Source organism: Anoplopoma fimbria, chromosome 21 (assembly GCF_027596085.1).
Source record: "Anoplopoma fimbria isolate UVic2021 breed Golden Eagle Sablefish chromosome 21, Afim_UVic_2022, whole genome shotgun sequence".
Lineage (NCBI taxonomy): Eukaryota > Metazoa > Chordata > Actinopteri > Perciformes > Anoplopomatidae > Anoplopoma > Anoplopoma fimbria.
The window spans coordinates 20081771-20104672 of NC_072469.1; the positions used below are offsets into that span (position 1 = coordinate 20081771).

Genomic DNA, 22902 nt, shown 5'->3' on the forward strand with positions numbered 1-22902 from the left:
ACCTCAAAACATCACATCATAAAATATGATGAATTACTAAAGATGTACAATTATATATGATGATAGTTAATATTAGCTCCACATCAACCAACTACACCACTATGTTATGCACACCCTCCTCCCAGCAAAGTAGTCTGCTAGTGGGGGGAGAGAACATTACAAAAATACAAGTGGTTTCCTCGTTTCTGCCACTTTGGATATAATCCAATTCATTAACTTTAAAAAGATACACGGACCATGTGACCTCAACATGACAAGCCTGTCCTCTCATGTTGGACAAGGGCAGACTGGGAAGCTACAGCGACTCACTAACGCCTCTCGAGGAACATGTGGTATTGCAGAACAGAACGGGCCGGGCGTAGCTGGTTAGTTCATTTTATTAATGTTTTCAACATAAATTCTTATGAGATCTCAAACATTGCACTTTTAAGTATATTTTGCAGCTAATATTTGTGTACCTTTACTTCAGATACATTCTGAACATGACTTTTCTACTTTTTGAATGTAGTGTTTTTATAATGTAGTATTTGTTAACCTAATTATTTGAATTCTTCCACTGCCTGAGGGAGACATAATTGTGTGTAGAGGGCAATATAAATATTCTTCAGGTGACAAATGATTAGGAATTTAGAATAAATAAATACTATAGGTCAGTTAATAAACTTCTATAATTATTTGAATTAACATCTTAATAAAACAATGAAGTATAGCTCTGACTTGGGACACCAATGCTGGCCACTGACATTGCACTTTGAGAGACACCTTCCCGCCATTGATAAGACCCGCTGTACCAAACACCATAGCTGTCATCAATAGCCCCTGTGAGTGAATCTAGCGCTGACAGAGCCCTTCTGTCCTGAAAGGTCTCCTTCTGTAAAGATACTGAGGAAGCTAAGCAGCGCCAGAGCAGCTGGGCACGCTGAGGAGAATCAGGGCTTGTGGGGAAGCTGGCAGGGTAAGATGGAGGAGACATAGTGGGTAATTGGAGCGCAGCGATATCCGCCATCTTGGCTCGTTACCTAAATAACAGCTTTGATAGAGGTGAATAGGCCAATAAAGGGTTGTGGTGGAGCTGATAAGCTTCAGTGTGGCTTGGCTGGTGTTGCGAGGCTCTTGGCATCCATGAGGGCTCTTGGCTTCCTGCAGCTGAGACCTGGATCGGCGAGACAGGCACCTGGGATTCCAGATGTCTTGGGGTGGGATCTATGGTGGCATCTCTCAACTGGCTTTAGTGCCTTGGGTGCCATTCATCCTTCAGTCTGGCATGATGGAAGTGGCAGGGTCGAGCCAGCTTCCTATCTACCCACACATATCTGTGTGAGTGAGCGCAGCTGAAAGTTGTACTTCTGTTTGGGATGAAGAGACAGCAGGAAACTAGGGCTGCTGCACTATTTGGAATTTATACAGATGCTAATGTGATGAGTATAGATTCGAAATATGAGCAGTAAAAACACATTTTCCTAGAAAATATCACTGAAGTGAAAAATATTTATCTTTAAGCATGCAGCAAGGGCATTATGGAGATTAGAGCTGCTTTGAAAAATCTCTCTCATCTGTTTGCTTTCAATACGTAGCAATGTTAATCTGGACTGAAGCTGCATTAAGCAATGTTTGCTTCAAAACATACAAGTAAGGAGAAAAATATTCTTAAGAGGATGCTCTAATGCTTTGGGGGATAGTAAAAGAATCATCTGTCTGAGTCGGTCTATTTACAGCTTGGTAAAAACAAATTAAGTGGCAAATCCACAGGGCTTCACCTTGGCCTCAGGTGGAAACAGGTACAGAGTGAGTGTAAGGTAAACTACACCACAGTGGTGGAATGCTGTGAAGAGTATCTAATTTAAAGGGTCTTTGTGTGCAAAGATGACGTGTACTAACTGTAATCCCCACTGTTCAAGGATATTTTCCTACTGCAAAAAACACAACATTTCATGACAGCTCATAAATTGTTAAGCAGTCTTCAGTCTTCCCTGGGGTTGTTTAGCCAACATCTACTTCCATCACTTCTCAATGCTCAAACAAACATAACACAGCAGCATACATTCATCACTGGGTTTTCCCCCCTGAAAGCATTTTTTAAAGTTCACCACGCTGCCTGCATGGTGTCTCGTCCCACACTCAGCTATTAGTTCTTCTGATTCTCCCCGTAACAAATTACAGAAAGTTTTGGCTGGATTAACCATTGGCAATGAAATAACAACAGCCGATGCATTTGAAGTCTTGGGACATAATTTTTTTGGCATTTATAGGGTTATTCCTGCTAATATTACCGTGCTGACAGGGTGGCAGATCTGCTCAGGAGGTGCTGAAAGGCCAGTTAAAGAACAGTGATTCATGTGAATGAGAGAAAATCTGGTCTCAAGAGGAAAAATAAGTGTTTAATGGGACGGTCACGCTCTGTTACCTGCCAGACAGGAACAATCTCCCTCGCTCACCTTGTTTGCCACTCAGTGGCCTCTGTATACAGGCTGCTAATTAACAGAGCTCCTGAATGCTGCATGAGCAGAATGGTTACATGCACAGAGAAATCTGGCTCATTTGGAGAAAGCTATTTATGGTAAATGCATTTTATATTCAAATCACATCACAAGGAGATCACTCAAACAAGTATTCACAAAATGGCTGTGTTAGCAGAGCTTTGATATCTAGATGAGATGTTTATTGATCTTTATTTTAGTTACATTTTAAGTCATATATTAGAGATGATATTTGGAATGAATCCATAGTAATATAAATATATTTATATTAATGTAACTGACCTTTTTATATTGTTTTTATATTTTTTTTGTTCTGTAAATCCATGACTAACATTTTTTTAAATAATAGTGTTCATGTAAAGGTGCTATACAGCGGGTAAAATAAGTATTGAACACGTCACCATTCTTCTCAGTAAATATATTTCTAAAGGTGCTATTGGCATGAGATTTTCACCAGCTGTCGGTAACAACGCAAGTAATCCATACATACAAAGAAAACAAAAAAAATAAATTCAGAAATTAAGTTTTTTGTAATGAAATGGAATGACACAGGGGAAAAGTATTGAACACGCTTACTGAAATTGATTTAATACTTCGTACAAAAGCCTTTGTTGGTAATGACAGCTTCAAGACGCCTCCTGTATGGAGAAACTAGTCGCATGTGTTGCTCAGGTGTGATTTTGGCCCATTCTTCCACATAAACAGTCTTCAGATCTTGAAGGTTCCGTGGGCCTCTTCTATGAACTCTGATCTTTAGTTCTTTCCATAGATTTTCTATTGGATTCAAGTCGGGTGATTGGCTGGGCCATTCTAGCAGCTTTATTTTCTTTCTCTGAAACCAATGGAGAGTTTCCTTGGCTGTGTGTTTGGGATCATTGTCTGGCTGAAATGTCCACCCTCGTTTCATCTTCATCATCCTGGTAGATGGCAGCAGATTTTTATCAAGAATGTCTCGGTACATTTTTCCATTCATCCTTCCTTCAATTATATGAAGTTTGCCAGTGCCGTATGCTGAAAAACAGCCCCACACCATAATGTTCCCACCTCCAAACTTCACTGTTGGTATGGTGTTTTTGGGCTGATGTGCAGTGCCATTTGACCTCCAAACATGGTGTGTATTATGGCATCCAAAGAGTTCCATGTTGGTCTCATCTGAGCAGACTATATTCTCCCAGTATTTCACAGGCTTGTCTAAATGTTGTGCAGCAAACTTTAAACAAGCTTCAACATGCTTTTTCTTCAGCAATGGAGTCTTGCGTGGTGAGCGTGCATACAGGCCACGGCGGTTGAGTGCATTACTTATTGTTTTCTTTGAAACAATTGTACCTGCTAATTCCAGGTCTTTCTGAAGCTCTCCACAAGTGCTCCTTGGCTCTTTGATAATTCTTTTCACTCCTCTGTCAGAAATCTTGCGAGGAGCACCTGGTCGTGGCCGGTTTATGGTGAATGATGTTCTTTCCACTTCCGGATTATGGCCCCAACAGTGCTCACTGGAACATTCAGAAGTTTAGAAATCCTTCTGTAACCAATGCCATCAGTATGTTTTGCAACAATAAGGTTGCGAAGGTCTTGAGAGAGCTCTTTGCTTTTACCCATCATGAGATGTTTCTTGTGTGACACCTTGGTAATGAGACACTTTTTATAGGCCATCAGTTGGGACTGAACCAGCTGATATTAATTTGCACTGACAAGGGGCAGGATTGCTTTCTAATTACTGATAGATTTCATCTTATTTTACCCGCTGTATATGAGATTGGGAACATTTCTACTGCATCACAACAGCTCTCAACATGGCGACAGCTAAGTCGGCGGATTGCAGCTAACTTTGCCAACAGCGCTAACGATGTAAAAAATGTCAAATGTGCTGGCAGGGTTAAGTGCTTACACAGTGATTACCTGATGGGGACTAGGCTGTTGAACTGTTGAAAATTGTAAAGAGCACCTTTAATTGTACATTTATAATTGCTAAATGTAAAGCAAAGAATAGATGAAAAGTTAGAGGGTTGCCACAGTCAGTAGGATACATCATCAGGGAACACCATGAATGTCTGAAACACCGTCTACATACACATACACACACATTAACATAAGGTGATGGTATTCCATCACATGCTGCGAGTAAAATCTGATGACATTTGACTTCTTTATACACATGCAAGCAGTTTCTCTGACAGGCACAAGCCCTGCTCTTGTGACCTTTAGCTGTGACCTTTAGCAGGCCACAAAATGCCACATTGATAAAGTAATTTATCGTCCCCAGCTTTGCTGTCAAAGAGGAATGTCACATTTGTCTGACTGACTATGAGCTGCAAAGCTCATGTTGCTAGGATAGTGCTGAAGGAAGCCTTACTCTGCTGGCTGTAGATGTGTGTGTGAGTGTGTGTGTGTGTGTGTGCGTGTGTGTGGGGGGCCACTTGCCCGGCAATCTAAATGCCCAAGGAACATATATAACTTGCTTGTATACAATTTTTTTTTTTACGTATAAGCGGTTATTAAAGAACAACAAAGACTAAAGTTAATTGTCACATTTCATCTTTATTTAAGTAAATTTATCAGATCAAGGACAAGGTGTCTCATAGATGCGAAGCAACAAACATTCATCATCAGCTCAGGAAAAAACAATGCATTAAATTTCTGCATCTAATCTTTTTTCGGACAAACCTTATTGTTGAGACCTGCATGTGAATACACACTTGCACATACACCCGCTGTCCTCCAGCCCCTATACAGGATGTGCATATGTGGCATCTGTGTGTTTGCATTGCTTCCTCGGGTAGTAAGAGTGAATTCAAGGTAGAGAGATTAATTCTCTGGAGTCAGACGGCGCTGGGCTGTACGTTGGGCTGGATCAGCAGCCCCCTCCCCCAACTGACCAAACAACAGGGTGATTAATAACACCCCTTCCATTACCCTCAGCACACAGATGGGACGTCAAGTTGAAGGTTGATGGAGAACAGCGCTGTGTGTGGTGTTACACGCCATCATACAGATTAGAGTTTGGTCTTCAGACATCGCCCCCTCCACCTTTACCCTGATGCTTTGCACGATTTGTATCCTTCAGGTATCCTTCTTCTACTGCTGATGCAATTTGTCACTGCAGGGCTGTGCTGAAGTCTCCTTTAAAAGTCGGGTGTAGGGACTCTTCTACTACGGTTTTGAGTGATTTATGAAGTGCTGGTGCTTGCTCACTGTGCTGTGGTTTTACAGTACTTTCTCCGAGGAATTTCAAAGTCTTCAAAGTTGTCATAGCAAACCACACAGGACAAATGTGTCCAACCCTTGTAACTGCTTTCACTCCGGATGAAGCCATCTTCAGGTCATTTATAAGAGCTGCAGAGAATGTCACATTTTATGAGATCGAGGGCCTCAAAGCTCTATGAATGAGATGTTCTAAAAATGAATCTGTATAACTCACACTCCGACAAGTCTGTTGTGTACGAAGCAGATTTTAATTTATGCACAGTAACACAAGCAAACTTGAAAAGAGTTAGTTGCAACCAAACTATTGAACATCCTTATATTTGGTTGTACACTCTGAAAAGAAATATCTCAACTTGATGAATGGATTTCATCTCGTAGTACATGGGTGGCACTCCAGCTTGGGTTCAGGAGATAAGTCTTGGCTTCGCACCATCTGTACAATAAATGCCATTAACATCCTGCTCTCACAAATTACATATTTAATTCAGAAGCCAAAGTAATAGCGAACACTATCAAAGTTCAAAAACATTATTATTTTTTTCTTTTACAAAAAATATAAAAAGTACGGTGACAAAGACTGAAGTTGATGTAGGCTGTTATGAATACTACTGATACTTGTCAGAATGCACATAAACTTTTTCTTTTTTTTCAAAAGGAGATGTTTTATTCTTTAAACACTTGAGACATTGAGTAAATGTATTTAGAAAAACTACTGACACAGGATTCAAACTTAACATTCTGTACAAAACGTATGTACCTTTAAAAGCAAAAAATGTATAAAAAAAAGAGAAAGCAAAAGAAATGGTACACTAATCACAGCTAGCTGCTAGAGCTTGTAACAGAAAAAAAAGTGGACAAACTTGACCACAGACTTCAAATATCTACATCCTGATTTCAGGACTGGGGGTGGATATTGATCCATCTGGAGATCGCTGCAGCAGTAAATGGTAATAGCCATCAGGCATCACCACAGTCTTTGTTTTTATGACTTACAAAACCAGTCCTGAATCTAAGACCAGGAAGAAAACACTGCTGCAAGTCCCCAAACCCTGGAATGCGATCAACCATGCAAAAAACGAAACAGAAGGGCAGAGAAAACGCGTCAGATGAAGTCATGCAAAGCGGTTTTGTGGTTATTTCCCATCCTTACAAATACAGGTCTGTTTTATAGGCGTCACAGGAAATTAGAAGGGGATCATATTTCCCAGTCTCTTTGAGTTGAGTTATATATTTCCCTGTTTTGTCCACATTGGGAAATCCAGTTTTCTCAGTCAAGGAGTCAAGGCAAGTTTGCCCCCCAAAAATTGAACTTCCGAGTGTACCCCAAGGCACCTGAGAGAAAGTGGGCATTTCACTCTGTTGGCAACACTGTTTGTGTTTTCATTACATACCAGCTGCCATAGAGTCTGGGAGTGGGACTATCCCCCCGCATGGTGTCACGAATCTCAATACAAAGCACAAAGAAAAGAATACAGTCAAAATGGATGATAGGGTTGATGTCCCAGCTATGGTATGGAGTCTGAACTGCCAAATAGAGGCTTAATAGTCATCGTAGGTGTTGAGGTCGGTGAAGTATGCATTTGTATAGGTCTTCCCGGCAAGCTGTGGGTTGAAGTACTTATTTCTTTCCTCCAGAAGCAGATTGTTTTTGTTGAAGGCCTGTGGATAAAAAAAAAAGAGAAGTCAGTATGGATCAAGGGACTATTTAGCCCAGACGGCAAGGTAAAAGCAAATCCATCTAGCTCAAAAAAGAAAAAACAAAAGGAGCAACACAAATCAATGGGAGGTCGCTCAGTGAATGAAACATACATTTCACAGAGCAAGGTCAAAGCGTTTGCAAACAGGCTGAAAAAATGATAAGCCACCACAGGGCTAAATTATTTTGATGCACGTTCGTATGTCCACCTCTGTCATCTCTAATAACCAGCATCAGCAGTTTTTATGGCCCCTCCAATTGTTGGTCCTCTAGCACAATCTAAGCCGTAAAAATTGATCAACAGTGAGTCTCTTTTCCGTTAAACAATAAGTAAGAGCCATGGGGGCATCCTCTCTGTCCCAGAGTGACAGAGTAAACATGGAATGAGCTTCTGATGTGGTGCTCAATACAGCATCAGCCATTTGGCAAATGGATGCGTTCATATGCAGTCTGTTGTAGAGATTGTGGGCTGGGAGTCCCTTGGGGCAGTGTAATTGTACACTTGATGATGCTGCATTTGCCTTTGATGGATGTTTCCAACTGACCCTGAAAAAAAACCAACTCATATTTTGCTTCTCTCCCATTATGTGATTTGCACACAAAGGGAATGTAATCAACACCAGTGCAGCTCTGGCGACGGTTATGTGTCTTTGCAGGTGGCCCCATGGCTGCTTTTAAACAGCTGTGCTACAATGCTTATTAGCATCATCTACTTTGTCTTTTTGCCTTAAACCTCTTTAATTAGCTGAAGAATGATTACATTTGAGGTATTGGTGCATTAAACAAAATGTGCTTAATCTTGGAAGGGGCATTAGTGATAGAGAGGTAACAGAGGATCATAATAAAGAGCAAAATAATGGATTTTCTTTCTCAACCCATCAAATCAAACCATCAAGTAAAAATAGAGGACAAAACAAGAGAGAAGAACATGAAAAAAAACATGCAAATGGAGGAACTTGTTGAAAGAGAAAAAAACAAAGTAGGAATACACTGCCTTCTCACAAGCCGGGAGGGAGAGAGCGGGTGGGGGGTGATGGAGGGATGCAGAGAAACTAGAGTCTGTACTCCAACCTGCCAAACACAGGAAGTGCCACAGGAAGTGGAAGGGCGGGACACAGGGGGGAAGAGGAAGTAGTGGTGGTTTGGGTCAAAGAGTTGTTGAGGGGGATCGAGAGGCGTGATGTTGTAGAGGTTAGTAGAAAATCTCCAGGCCACGCATGGACACCCCCATGTTAGCGGAGAGAGGCTGGTGCATGGCTGGGTCGTCCAAGGGCAAGAGTACCGATACATCTGGCTGCAAGGAGAGGAATGGGCAAGAATCATCCTCAAAGAAACCCTAAGGCCATATTCTGTCCTAGCCTAAACAGTCACCAAGTAGCTATCCATAAAGCTGCAGCTGCATGGTGACTTAGTTTTGTGATCATAAACTAGACAGCTGGAAATACACAACAATAGTAATGACTCATAAACATCAGGATTTGAGCCAAAAAGCTCAAATATGGCATCAGGTGTTCATCATTCCTCCCTATAAACCCTCAAAGGAGGCATATTATAGTTTTGCACACTTGGTTGAATATCCACTGCAACATCCAAATGGTTTACGCTCAGTGAGTGAGGGTTGGAGGCAGAATGTGCTTTTGGAAAATTAGACAGTGATCATTTATCATGCAGCTCCTTTTGTATTTCCACATGGTCTGTCTATATTCATATCCGCTTCTATCTGCAATTGGACTAACTGAATTAAGCTCTATGCGTCTGACTCTAATTGCATGACAGATGAACTAACGCCTTTATTCTGCAATGAAAAAGATTCAGAGATGTTTGCTCAGAGACAAAGGATCTGTTCCCACACTGTGACACTTTGATATCTAATAAGTAGTTTTTGCAAACACAGATCCAGGTATTCACTTAGTTTATAATATATGTCTGATTTTGAAGACTTCCTCTGACAGGATATCAAACATAACAATAGAAAATAGGGCAAAAAAATACTGATCTATTAGCACTGCAATTAAAACAAGTCATAATACCAAGCTGAGTTTCAGTGTAAAACTTTAAAGAATACCAATTGACTGTGCACTAAACCCCTTCCCTGAACAACGAGACTGTAAAGCTTTGCATTTGAAGTGGTGCGTATGAGGCTGTAGCAAAGTGAAAAAGCTTGAAGGGTGGTGTTTTTTTAACTAGCCTGTCCAAAACCAAAAACACAAGAGCAAAAATGTGAGGAAACAGTAGGTTTGTGTCCTCTAACATAGCTGCAAGTGTTAGCATGCTCGTCTTTTAGCTTGCTGCCTAACAGTGTTGTAGTCAAGACCACCTAAACCGAGACAAAGAGACAAGACCAAGACCAAGGCGGAGCGATACCAAGTCAAGACCAAGACAAGACCGGTGCAAGTCCCACGCCATGAAAGACTTAGGATAAAATGTGGATCATGCAAGCCACATAAATTGATCTGAAAGCTCTATATTGCCATAAAAATAAATAAAAAAATCCTATTCATTCATCTTTTTTATTGACATGTTGACTTTATATGTGTGTATGTAAAAGTGTACGAAGAGAAATGTCTTGATAAAATTACAAATGGCACTGCGGAGGTAAATTTTATGTGTGGACATTGTATATTGGTCTCTATAAGTAATCACAGTAATATTGTTAACAAATAAATCAGATAATGCACAGTCAATCAGTGATATTCCCAGCAGTTGCGGTCTTGTCCTCTTAGTCTGAGACCCAGACAAGACTGAGTAAAATAATCAATTGATTCCGAGACAAGACATTTAAAAAGTTGTCTTGAGACCGGTCTCCAGACCAAGACTGATCTCAAGTTCTACAACACTGCTGCCTACGTACTGGCTGTGACCTCCAGGCCCGCCAAGGTCCTGCATGCTATCAGGCAACATGAGCAGTTCTGATGAGTTCTTCATTGGTTTTAGGGAAGTTTACACACCAGCAACCCCATCCAACAACAAGACTAGTAGTAGGAAAAGCACAGCTGTAATTAATAATATATCGGAATCGTTTCCTGGTTCGGATAGTCTTTAGCTAACTTTCCAGTAATAACAGACTTAAAATACTGATATAAATAATAGTGTAAAATAAATGTTTTCAGTTGATTTAATGGTGTTGAACTAAAGTTCCACTTCCTACCTTTCTAACTGTATATCGTTTTAATTATTAAATGTAGCTTTGCCTTTACCACAGTCGGTAAAAGGACGCTAACTAATTAATGATGGCTGAATTATATTCCATCATTTTCAGGGTCCTAGTAATGTGTATGCTTGCTCACTGTCACCCTTAATTGGACACTCGAATAAAGAAGAGCCAGTGTGTGCAATTCCTTCAACGACAGGTCAAAATGTCTGCAGTGAAAAAGGCCTTTGGTTAGTCCTCGTCCTAAACCCTTTGCTGTTGTCAAATTAAAGTGAACAAGTGCTGTTTAGAACAAGAGCAAGTAGCCTATTTAAGCATAGCAGCTAAACATGGAGTGTTTGAACAAATTAACAGTCAGATCATCCTTATAATACTACGAGTAACAAGCTCCACACTCCAATATAAAAATGAATAAATGCTACTTCAGCTCGAAAATGTTAAAAAGTCAGCCACAGAGAAACATCACATGAAGCTAACATTAGTTTGTTAAGCTAGATACAGTGGCAACCACCAATAAATTCCATGATTTAAAAACTAACTCGAAATTTCCAAAAGTGAATTTGCCACTGTTATTATTGTAAACTGCATATCTGCAATGCGATAGGAGGGGGACAGCTTACTGTAGCTTCTCTCTATGATTTATGCTATGTAGCCCTGCATGTCCAATCGCTGCTTATCAGCAGGAAGACCAACATGTGCAAAAGCCTTTAATTGGCCTGCTAGTGCCAGACTATCTTACAAATGTTATTGCCAAGAATATTTTGAGGCAAATTACTCTATTGGCATTGAGTCATGCAACCACATTCATTACTTCTGAAGCTTCTTTTTAGGGTTAACAATGTGAGTTTAAAAGTTATTAAAAGGCACATATCACTTGGAACCTTTGAATAAAGCCCAGCTGCGGCATGGAGTAGCTGTGGACAAGCACCAATCACCAGATCAGTCTGGCACTAAAAGCCTGATGTATCAGTGGATAAGAGGCTGTTTGTACCATCAGAGTAGCTGGAGCTCTGTCACTGGTTCTGGTTCTTCAATTTTGGATGCAATAATTACACAAAGAACCCTTCTAAGCAGGGAAATGTGCAGATGCAGAGCATCTTCGCTGATCACCTTCCCACACCGATTAGTAATTGAATTATTATGTTATGAGAAAGCAGTGTATGACCACTGAGACAGAACAAAGTCACACACTGGGACACACAGCAGAGGATCACACGGAGAGAAGAAGTACGGACAACCGTCTATCTGTTACACGACTAGAGAGTGTCAGTGCACGACAGGAGGTGGTGTGACAGTGAGAGTCATGCAGTAGGAAGTGTATTTAATCACAACTGACACCTGAGGAAAAGGCAAACCGTTGCTCACCGACGGGGAGTGGAAGTGTGACATCAATTGATTAGGTCAAACAGTAAGGAAATGTTACAAACTGATGCTTTGCCTCTACACATCTGGACATCAGTCTAGAACCCAAGTGCAAACCTGTCCACAGACCTTGATGGCTTCCACCGAGTCGTATTTGTCCAGTTTGTTGATGTGGTTGGTGATGCTGGTGTTGAGCGGTGCGGCTGAAATGGGGTGGATGACGGTGGCATCGTGAGACTGCTGCTGGTAGCGCTGGCAATACGAGTAAACCAGCAGGGTGACAAGACAGCCGAGGATCGAGCTGCTGAGCCCCACGGCGATCATGTGGAAGAGGTTAAAGTCTGGAAGAAGGAAGAAAGGGGGAAAAGTAGGATGGAGGTTATTCTGTCAGTTCACATAAGTTAAAGTGGTAATTGAAGCTGCAATTCATATGGTAATGATCGGAGCGTTCTGCAATAAAAAAAAGACACTTCTCTTATTCTTTTTCTCTTTCTGTTTTATTGTTCATACTGTGTGCAAGTTGGACTGTATAACAGATGGAATATATTTAAGCATGCCCTGTTTAAATCTGCCATTCGCATGCAACTTTCAATTAGATATTGTACATATCAGCTATATTTACAGTAAAGTAATTTATAGTTTAATTATTCTGTGTTGCGTCTAGTTGTGTATTTTATTAAAAGTGTCTGTGGCCAGTCAAAAATTAAAAGAAGCAAAAGATAATATATTTATATATTTAAAAGAGTGAAATTTATAATATATAAATAACAAAAATGTGTATATTGCTATATTAAGCAATTAGTCATTCTGCTGGTAAAATGGTAGTCTAATATTCTAACTATGCTGCATATGTTTATGCATTTGTTTTTTTTGGGAGTGAATCATATTTAAGACATAAGGAGTCTTTGACTTCCTCCAGATATGAGCAGATTTTTCTTTAATGTGTATTGGGTGTGTTTACAGCTTAATCTATGTGTGTTAAGCAGGATTGGAAAGCTATTTTATAGCCAGAGTTACTGTACATGTGTTAGAACAGGTGTTATCCTCATCCCTCTCTCTCTTACACACACACACACACACACACACACACACACACACACACACACACACACACACACACACACACACACACACACACACACACACACACACACACACACACACACACACACACACACACACACACATATATTTATATATAAATTACCTCCACAGCGCCTTTCCTCCTGACTGGAGCGTGCAATTGAGACTTCTGAAAAAGGCAAAGAAACAGCAAAAGGCAGCAGAATTAGGGCCAAAAACCACGTACAGTACACATACACCCCTGTTGGCATGACAAATTGTACCCTTGAAGGTTGAGTGTGGAAATGAAAGCTGTACCCAATATGGAACAGATTATCGTAAAAACCCCACAAGCTAATCATGGCTGTGGCACCTGGAGTGGTTTATGAAAAGTATCAGCTCTCATTAAAGGAAATGAAGTACAAGACGTATCTAATGAACCTTAATGGACTACCTTTCCCATTAAAGGGGATGGATGATAAGGTATAAAGGCAAATGGGTAATTCTATAAAGACCTATGAAGGGTTTTGATGACTATTATATCCCTGCTAATTAATACAGAAAGGTTACACATTTTGGTTTTAATCAAATGTTTATTTTAAAGCCACAATTAATGATTCCTGAAGTTTAACAACTCCAGGACTGTAGCCATGAATACTTTTACAGTTTTAGTGTTTGAAAGCATCCTTTGTTAAAATAAGGAGTTTTAATGATCTCTGTGCAGCACAGATCAATAGTTTAGGGTGTCTCACATTACTGGCTGTCAATAAGGAGATGCCTGGCTAAGAATATATCAATACTATTGGTTTGTGTGACAAATATATGTATATTTTTGTTTTAGAGGGACTTTCTGAACTTTCAGTCTTTAAGAAAGATTTTATTAAAACAACTTATTCTAGCTTAGTAACTGTAACTAGACACACCAACCACATTACTAGAGTGGTTTTGGAATTTAGATCTTTATTTTTCTTAAGGCAGGGTATTTTAACCTTTTTTAGGGCAACAGGGCAGGCGAGGGTCTTATCTTTTTTCTGACTACATAGGTCTTTTTATTTCAGCCTTCCCTTGCAAGTTTTATTATCCCTACTATATTATAGATAAAATAGTCACATCAAAAATACAGCTTACATGTGCCCCATGAGTCAAAAAGGAGTACTTTACATGCAAAGGATCATCTCTATATCAGAGTTTTATATTCTATAAAAAAGTTACTGGAATTACATTGTTAACTAACACACAGAAAAGCTGTGGGACTCACTGTCTACTTAACACTACAATGAATCATTAGGAAAAAGGCTGCATTATTATCACTAAAACATGGATGGCAGAAAATAGTTTTAAAAATAAAAATACTTGAAAGACCAGGTACAGAAAACAGCACCCAGGGAGTCATATCCCCCTTTCTTTCCAACATAAAAAAAGTAAAACTGCTGGTGTAAGTGCTTTTTACATGACCTGACAGACTACTAGACTTGTTATGAAACTAATATAGCAGCAGGGTTGTTGGAATGAGTAGGGAGACTGCCCTTAAGTGTAGCAGCCGGGTTCACGCCTCCGTATAATCACCTGCCGCACTCAGGAGTCCTTGAGCTAGAGACACTATCCCTACCTTGCCCAAACGTGCTGCCCTGCTGCTGAACCTGACCTCCGACCTGATACGAGTCCCTTAGAGGGATCACTAACGCATTTCATTATCACAGGATTCTTGGAAATTAACTGAATTACTGCTGAGGGCATATGATGGTGGTTGATGGAGAATGAATGTGTGTGTGCTCAAAGACATTCTAGAAGAGAAGCAGTTTTTTTGTGGACACGTAGATGGCTGTATATGTGTGTGTGTGTGTGTGTGTGTGTGTGTGTGTGTGTGTGTGTGTGTGTGTGTGTGTGTGTGTGAGAGAGATCACCTGGTATAAAGTTGGAGTCAGGGGAGCATGGCCTGTTCTCGCTGTTGTTTCCCGAGCACTGGTTACCAGTGGGAAACAGGACATCACAGTGACGCACACGCATCTGGGCTCCGTTGGAGTCACAGTGTGACCACTCCGACCAGCTGGACCAGCTCTCTAGAAATTACATTGACAATATATTATCTTACAGCCTGTCCAGTATGTGTCCATATGTGTGAGTGTTACGATGAGTTGTGTGACCCTTCAGCTGCATTTTAGTCATGCATCTGACTAAGGAAAATAAGCAATGAACCTGTGATGGATTGGTGGCCGAGTCAAGGCCCTAAGCTACTTAACCCTGAGGTCAGTGTGTGTGGGTGTGTGTGTGTGTGTGTGTTTGAGTGTACCTGGACAGGATTGTGTGTTGCACAGTGCCTCTTCAGTGTGCAGGCCCAGGCAGATGTCCCCTCCATAAGCTGGCGGGGGGTTGCTGCAGGTTCGCGTCCTCATGTAGTGTCCTCCTCCACATGTCACAGAGCACTTGGACCATGAAGACCAGCATGACCAGCTGCCATCCACTAAAACGAGGATACCAGTGTCATATTGTTTATGTTAATGCTAAAAAAAACTGAATGATTATAAATCTTTTTTCTTCTTATATTGGTGCATGAAACAGTCACTAAATTTAACAGTATCTTGTTTTCTGGGAGAATATTCCCTAAAATGTGTGCTTTCATGTTTTCTAGGATTTGGGTTCCAGGTCATTTGAAAAGACAATTTCCTCTTAACATCAAGTGATAGGAAGTCATTCCAAGCCATTTCAAACAGCGAAGCGTGACGTGGAAATATGAAGCAATTTGGAGATGTGTCTGTGTGAGTGTTTTGAAATGACAGGAAGTGTGCTTCATCCAGCGGTTACAGCAAACCCCTGACCCCCCCGAACTTAACAATCTCTCCTCTGATTAATAAAGATAAATGAAGCATAACAATCTGCCCTTGTTGTTGTTCGTAACTTTATGTGGTGCCAAGTGGCAAACGCGTGAAAATTCACGACAGCATCAGCACACAAAGAAGATAGACATAAATAGATGAAAGGAGGGAGGAACGGAGATAGGGGGAAAACTGAAAGAGAGGAGGAAAAAGTGCATAAAATGGGGCAATATTTGGCCATAAATCATAACAGAGAAATATCGTTTGCCAATCATGTCGATAAAACCTAACTTCATTGTGGCAGAGAGATATTACCCTTTTGGAACCACTTGAGAATTGCTTTTAAAGACCTGATGATCGCTGGCAGCACAGTACAGGTAATTGAAGTTGCCGATGGTTTTTGTCATCTCAGTGTAATTTCTCTATCACAAAGCGACACATAAGTCGATTCCTGGGCCTCGATGACGGAGCGTCTAATCTCGGGCGCAGACGCAAGAAAAACACGGATTAATTTGTTTCCAAAACAGATAAATGGTGGCACACCTTCTCCTTCATACCTTTAAAAAAGCACTGGATTAGCAAAAGGAGGATTATAATTGGTCTACCAGCACGGTCGGCCTGCCTCAAAATAATATCTCACTTTCAGAGGGGTGCTAATTGAGTATGCATTAGTATTCATAACTACTCAGGCTGGGTTAAGTCGATTCCTTTGGGGGACAGGAGTGTGGAGTTGTTCATCAACATACTGTAGCTATGGTATTATTACATTCAACGACCCAGAATAGGTGTACTACATGTATTAGCATAGTGATGCAGGGCAGGAAAATCAAAGCACATTCACTCGACATTTTACTCAAGGGGAACATTAGTGGCAACCGCACAGGCAGAGCCTTCCTGAACAAAGCAATTCTGATGCTCTTGGATCCTAAGTCTTCATCTGAGCTTGCTGCTGATAACAGCGTTACCCTGTTAGCGTCCATGCTCAAACTGTTGGGAGCTGAATGGCGTGCACTTTCTCAGAACGAATTAACCGGCTTTAAAAATAGTATCGATGGCGCGCACTCTTTCGGCTTTTTTGCTTGGTTACGTCGTGGCAGCAGTTATGAGGACAAATTGTGGCGGCTGAAGATGACGGGCAGATCCAGGCTTTTTTGTGAGATACCTAAGCCCTACTCCAGGGGGGTTTATTAATAATAATCTAAGACAACATTCCTACTTGTCTGCTTGGCGGTTGTGCAGGAAAACAGGTGTGCCTTATGCCAAACTAAGCACTGGATTTCCATTTAGACAGCTTACTTCATTTCTCAGACAGAGCATTATTTTAATTGGAAACCTTCCTCTCTCAGCTTCTCGCTAGAGGAGTGTTGAAAATGCATTGTCTAAGGGCTTTTCACAACAGAACAAGGCCTCCCATAGCTGGCAGCATAATTACCCTGCAATGTAATTACATACTGGATCGCCACAGGGATTGTCTCTTCGATTCCTGGTGTAAATTGGAGTCTTTGTTACACCTCTTATCTGCAACTGATTTCTTTTGTGGCTACCGATGTTTTGAAGTAATTTTGTCACTGTAACCCTTTATCCATTAATCATGGAAAACCATAGCTTGAGTATGGTGTGGAGTAGTATGTATTTATCCTTGTGTGAGTGACAAAGAGGGCTGGCCATGTAAATGACTTTTGGTCTTGTGAATGTTCTTATCTCGGTGTCCTCTTTTGATCTTTGTGTACGTATAAGTCTTTGCAACTAAAACTGGCTTGTAACATGTGTATATTTGTGCATTTCTTACCTGGACAAGGAGTAATGTTACACTCCTGGTACTCCTGTGCTGGCCCCAAGCAGGTCTGACCTCCATGCTTGGGCTCCGGGCTACTGCAGGTCCTCTTCCGGCTACGGATTCCCCGGCTGCAGTCTCTGCTGCATTGGGCCCAGGAACTCCAGGATGACCAGCCCCCATTCACCGTGTGGCCTGAGATCCTCCCAAGGCGAAGCACCTCTCCTGTTGGGAATAGATTTGGGACAAGATAAAAAGAAATTAGACTTTCTACTGCAGTATTGCTAGCTTTAAGCATTAAGTCAACATTTCCTGCTGTTTTGTGCAAGAAAGCAGATGATACTTGTCCTACATTCCTGGCATCACTGTGCACATTTGTTTTGAAGAGCAAGAAGAGGGCAGGGAGTCAATAGCAGCTTGTGATAACAGTTACTCTCAAGCTTTTAGAGATACTCCAAAAGCTTTAACTTGATTTGTCTGAAAAGAGCAGAGCCCATTACATGTTTTGCGAGGTTAAGTCATGCTGCAAAGCGATATAACAGATCAAATTAAAAATCACCTAGTGGAACATTACGTGCATAGAGTATTGAGTTTCATATATATTGTTAATCTTAAATTCTGCCTGTTTATCAAATTATATTTTAAATTATACTGATGTCTTATAGCAGATAAAACAAAAAGACAAAGAAAGAAATATGAATTCATAATTTTTAGTAGCCATGGTAGTGGCATGGATCTAGTGATTGATCAGTCTGTCCACCACATTGATCCAGACTGAAATGTTTCAGAAACTATTGGATGGATTGGCTTTAATTTTGCACATTCATGGTCCCAAGTGGATGAAGCTTAATGACTTTACCTCTAGCGCCAGGGTCACATTTGCAGTTTTGAGTGAAAATTTGACTACTATTTGATGGATTCCTTCAGGATTAACTGTAATAACTTTAACCTTAACTTTTCATCAAGCGCAATAATCAGGCAAATCTTTGATTTATGACCAAATACCTGTAAAATGACATTCTGCATACACTCTAAGCTGTACTTTGTGTTTAGTGCTAAGTATCAACTGTTGGCATGATGTTAAACATAGAAAAGATCATATATGCCAAAGATATCAGCATATTAGCATGTTCACTGTGATCATGATAGCTTGTCGATGTTAGCATTTAGCACACTGTGCCTAAGTACAGCCTTATAGAACCGTAAGCATGGCTGTAGACCAACTCTGAGTCTTGTTTGTGTAAAGGTATGTTTTTAAGACTCTTGTTCACAAATTACCTTTACAAAAGAACAATTTACTAAAACTATAACTAAAAATAAAATTGAGAATGGAGAAGATAGATAAAACCAGTACATAGACATATACCACAATGATTAGGTCAGAAATCAGCTGTACAGATGTTATCCATAATTTAATTCTCCGCAGACAGTCTCTAAAGATGGATCCAGTGAGAGCTGAGTGTGTCCTGTCAACACGCGTCCCCCCCTCAAACAAAATCAGTTCACTAATCTGTGTACACTCATCTGAAATGAGTCGAATAGATTCCCAATGAAATATGAAACCATAATTTCTATTACACTATAATTACTGCATGCATTAATCAACGCTGTGGAAATGAGCAGAATGAGTGAGGAGAGAAAGCTTTTGGCCATTTTGAATAAAAACTCATCTGTTTGAGTGAATGATAATCACCTCCAATGAAATTACAGTCACTGTCCAAGCACTTCTCTGATGATTCACTCATTCAACAAACTGGACTATTATCTACCTTTTCAGATGGCAATGGAGGTCTTCATTTTGGGTCTGTTCTGCTTCTGCTTCATGTCATTATACAATGTTTCATTCTTCTTTTTCTCTCTGTATCTCTTTGTTTTAAAGGAAAGAGGGAAGAGCGATTTTCTGTTGTTGAAACAGACAGCGGAATCCCATCTGGATCCTGAGTGTAAACCACTTGACCGTGCCACAGCAACCTTCCATTTTGTCTGGTTCTATAATCTCATTTATTTTTATTTTTATATCACTATCTCATCTATTATGCCCAAAGCCTCTCTTTATTCTTCTCTGCGTCTCTGTCTATCTTTCCCATTAACCTTCCCTCACTTTTTGTCGCTCACCCCCCCTCTCTGTCCTCCAACCTGGCCTCGTTGTTTTGTCAGCGTGTTCTTTCCACTGACAGTTAGCGTGGCACAGCTGCTTTGTATTCTAACAGTGAGGACAGTGTGTTTACCTAGCCCAAATCCTCAACCTCTTCATAACTATGTGCGACCTTGGCAGTACACTGGCTGACCCTCCCCGGCATCAAGCTGGCGTGAGTGGTGACAGGCCCGTCGAGGCTCCCACTCTTTATCGATTCTGAGCAGTCAGTGGCACGGACAGCTTCCCCTGCTTCTGTGACCCGTAGTCTTTATCAAGCCTTCTGTAGCCCAAGAGACTGGAATGCTACTTTGCACTAACGGCAATGGAGTGCCTACCCCTCCTACATGCAAACAAACACTTTAAAAGAGCCAAATCTGGACATACACACTTCAGTGCACACACCAATACAGGTACAAATGCAAATACTTACTTACACTAGTGCCCAAAATACACACACAGTATTTGCCCACATTGCTTGCTCAAACTTTGGCCTGAGACAGCTCTGAAGTGCTGCCCTTATTGTTAATGCTACTTCCCAGGGACTGCCCTCCCGTCGCCAAAACAAACAGCATGGTGCCCTCCCTTTCAAATAGGCAGCGGCTGGATCTATCGATCTGCACAAGAACCACACACAGCCGGGGAGAATTAATCCTCGCTCTCCTGACGAGCTTGGCTGAGCCAAAACTAAGAAGGACACAGCGCAACATCCAATAGTCCCCGCTGCAAAGAAACTAGGACACGAAAAAGGTTCCCTCCTCCCTTTCATCGCTCAACCTCACACCCTGCTCAAAGGCAAAATACACTGTAAACAAACAGATGAACTTCTGAGAGAAAAAAATAGACGTATGCATGTTAGTTAAAGAAGAGGAATGGGGACCCTGTGAGGCCACACAGACATGCAATTCTGTGCAATCTAATGTACACTATAGGCAACTGTAAAGGCACTCAAACAGCAAAATATGTGAAAAGAAAGGAAGTGAGAAAAAGAGAGAGAAAGGCAGAGATGGAGACGAGATGACATTTGCAAGCCGTAGAGACAACTCCGCTTTGATACAGACAGATGTGAGAGACAGAAAGGTGGAAAAATCTCTGACCTTCAGCAGTGAAGAGATGCACTGTCATGTGTGAACAAAGTTTTATCGACATCGGAGTAACACTGGACCACACTGAGAGAGAAAAAGTGGAGAAGTGCTTTTCCCAGCCTGTCCTAGATTTAAAGCTGCGCATTTACTCCCCATTACTCTTCCTCCCTCCCTCATTCTCCTCCTCCTCTACTTTCTCTATCAGATTAGCAATGTCTCCCTGCGAATATGTGCTTTTGTACATACACTCAATATTTACATCTTAAAAAATGTATTGCTGTTTTTGCACAAGTCATGCCCTGCTTTCTGCTCTCTTACATTGACACAATTTGATAGTGCTCCCTGAGCTGACCTAAGGTCTGCCAAGCGATGGTCGACCCTGAAATTCTCCAGAGGCATATTCTCTTGGAAGAGCTAATTTAAACTTTGTAAGTGTGCAATTAAAACCCTAACCCTGAAGAGGGATCAGTGCACATGCACAGAAACACAAATAACCAAGAACATCCTTGTACATGCTAACCCAATATGAGCCCAGGGAGTTATTGGTGTTATGGGATGTTTCATCAATTCACTCAAGGTGAGGCTTTTGAGTGTGACACATTTTTAAAAGGAGGATTAAAGGTACAACCTGCACCTTCAGTGAACTCTGCCGAAGTATCTTTCCCTACTTACAAGTTTGATTGCAGAGATTTATTGGACTGAAGGGGTTTTATTCACTGCCTGTCTGTAATGTTTGGGCTCAGACGAACACAATAACTGAGAGCACAATATTAGACCTACTGTTAGCATGAGTCATATTTATTTACTTTGTGGCGCTTGCAGGGTTTACTCTTATGAAAAGGATTTGCAGTAGGTTAAACTTCAGTACAGGGTTGCAATTCTAGGGTATTAACTTCAACTCACATATTGTCTACATCACTGCCAATTGACGTCCAAAGTTTTATTTAGTTAGCTGCCAAACAGCAACCTTTGAAATGCAACAAACAACCAATCACATGTTATTGTTCTTGTGCTATATAGTTTCTGACAATGTAAATAGCATTGCATTTTAGAATTTTCAGCTTCTTACCGACAATTTACCCTCCTTGCGCCAACAAGGAGAATGTTGAAAATGGTCCCCAATGCTCTAAACTCTGAAAATACTAAAAAAAATGACAAGAAAAATAAGCCAACTGAATGTTTACTGGGATGGATCACTTTCCACATGCAGGTTTCAAGTTAACACAGGATAATCTTTAGACTGTGGTGAAATGAACTGAACTGGTTGGAAGGAACTTTCTGGTATGTTTAAGAAAATTGATATAATGTAAACTTTTTGATCAAGTACATATGTTTTATATGCAAAAATATTTAGTATGAGTTGGCTGTTTAAGTAACCACAACAGAAAAAGAAAATAAGACGAGGGGAAAATTCAAGACCGTTTTCTCTTCAATTATCCCTTTTGCCACTACAATCACAGGTAATACAACATTCCAGCTGTTACTGCTGGTTGTGGTGGCAGACCTCAAGTGCATGTTTGTCATAATTGTTGGTTCCTTCAAAAGAACAAGACAACTTCAACAACTTGCCAACAAACAGCAAATATATTTGTTGTTTCTACCGAGAGAAACTCGCTTCCATCAAAGTAACAACACTTTCCTTCTCCCTGGCAATTTTAAGTACCACAGCACTGCTCTCCTCTCTGAGGTAGCATCCAGTCTGATTGGTCAAAAAAAGCAACAGTGAAAAGTGAAACCAGTGTCAGGGAAGACAGGCAAGGACAAGTTCATTTCTAAATCAGAATGTGTGAGAAACTTTTTCTTGGGTGTTGTTAATCTCTCAAAACCTGCTGTTAGGATTTTTTCAAGAATTTAAAGCTTAATCTCAAGCAGACATGTTCAGCAAGGAGTGGCTTCATGCCAACAAAAAATAATCTATCTGTCATGCAGTTATGTTTTTACATTGCCTACGCTGGATTGCTAATTTGTTGACTCTATGTCCCAGAAATCTGTGCCACTCTATGTGAGCCACATTGAGGACAAATGTGAAACAGGGATTGTGTCATCAGCACTCCAATGGTACTCTGCAAATTTGGTGTCAAGGATAATTGCAATAAGGTTGTGAACTCCATCTGACAGTAATCTGGGCGAGGACATGGGTTACGTAC

General features: G+C 40.8%; 1 protein-coding gene across 1 annotated transcript in view; it reads right to left on the minus strand.

Annotated features, from left to right (window-relative positions):
- Positions 1–6589: 6589 nt before the first annotated feature.
- Positions 6590–22902, minus strand: part of sema5a (sema domain, seven thrombospondin repeats (type 1 and type 1-like), transmembrane domain (TM) and short cytoplasmic domain, (semaphorin) 5A) — a 112514-nt gene continuing 96201 nt past the window's right edge. Inside the window, exons 17-22 of the mRNA XM_054623020.1 lie at positions 17552–17761; positions 15240–15410; positions 14854–15009; positions 13095–13139; positions 12017–12228; positions 6590–7337 (exon numbers count right to left, since the gene is read on the minus strand). Coding sequence (XP_054478995.1) covers positions 7218–7337; positions 12017–12228; positions 13095–13139; positions 14854–15009; positions 15240–15410; positions 17552–17761 — 914 coding nt within the window. The 3' untranslated portion in view covers positions 6590–7217. The remainder of the gene's footprint in view (positions 7338–12016; positions 12229–13094; positions 13140–14853; positions 15010–15239; positions 15411–17551; positions 17762–22902) is intronic.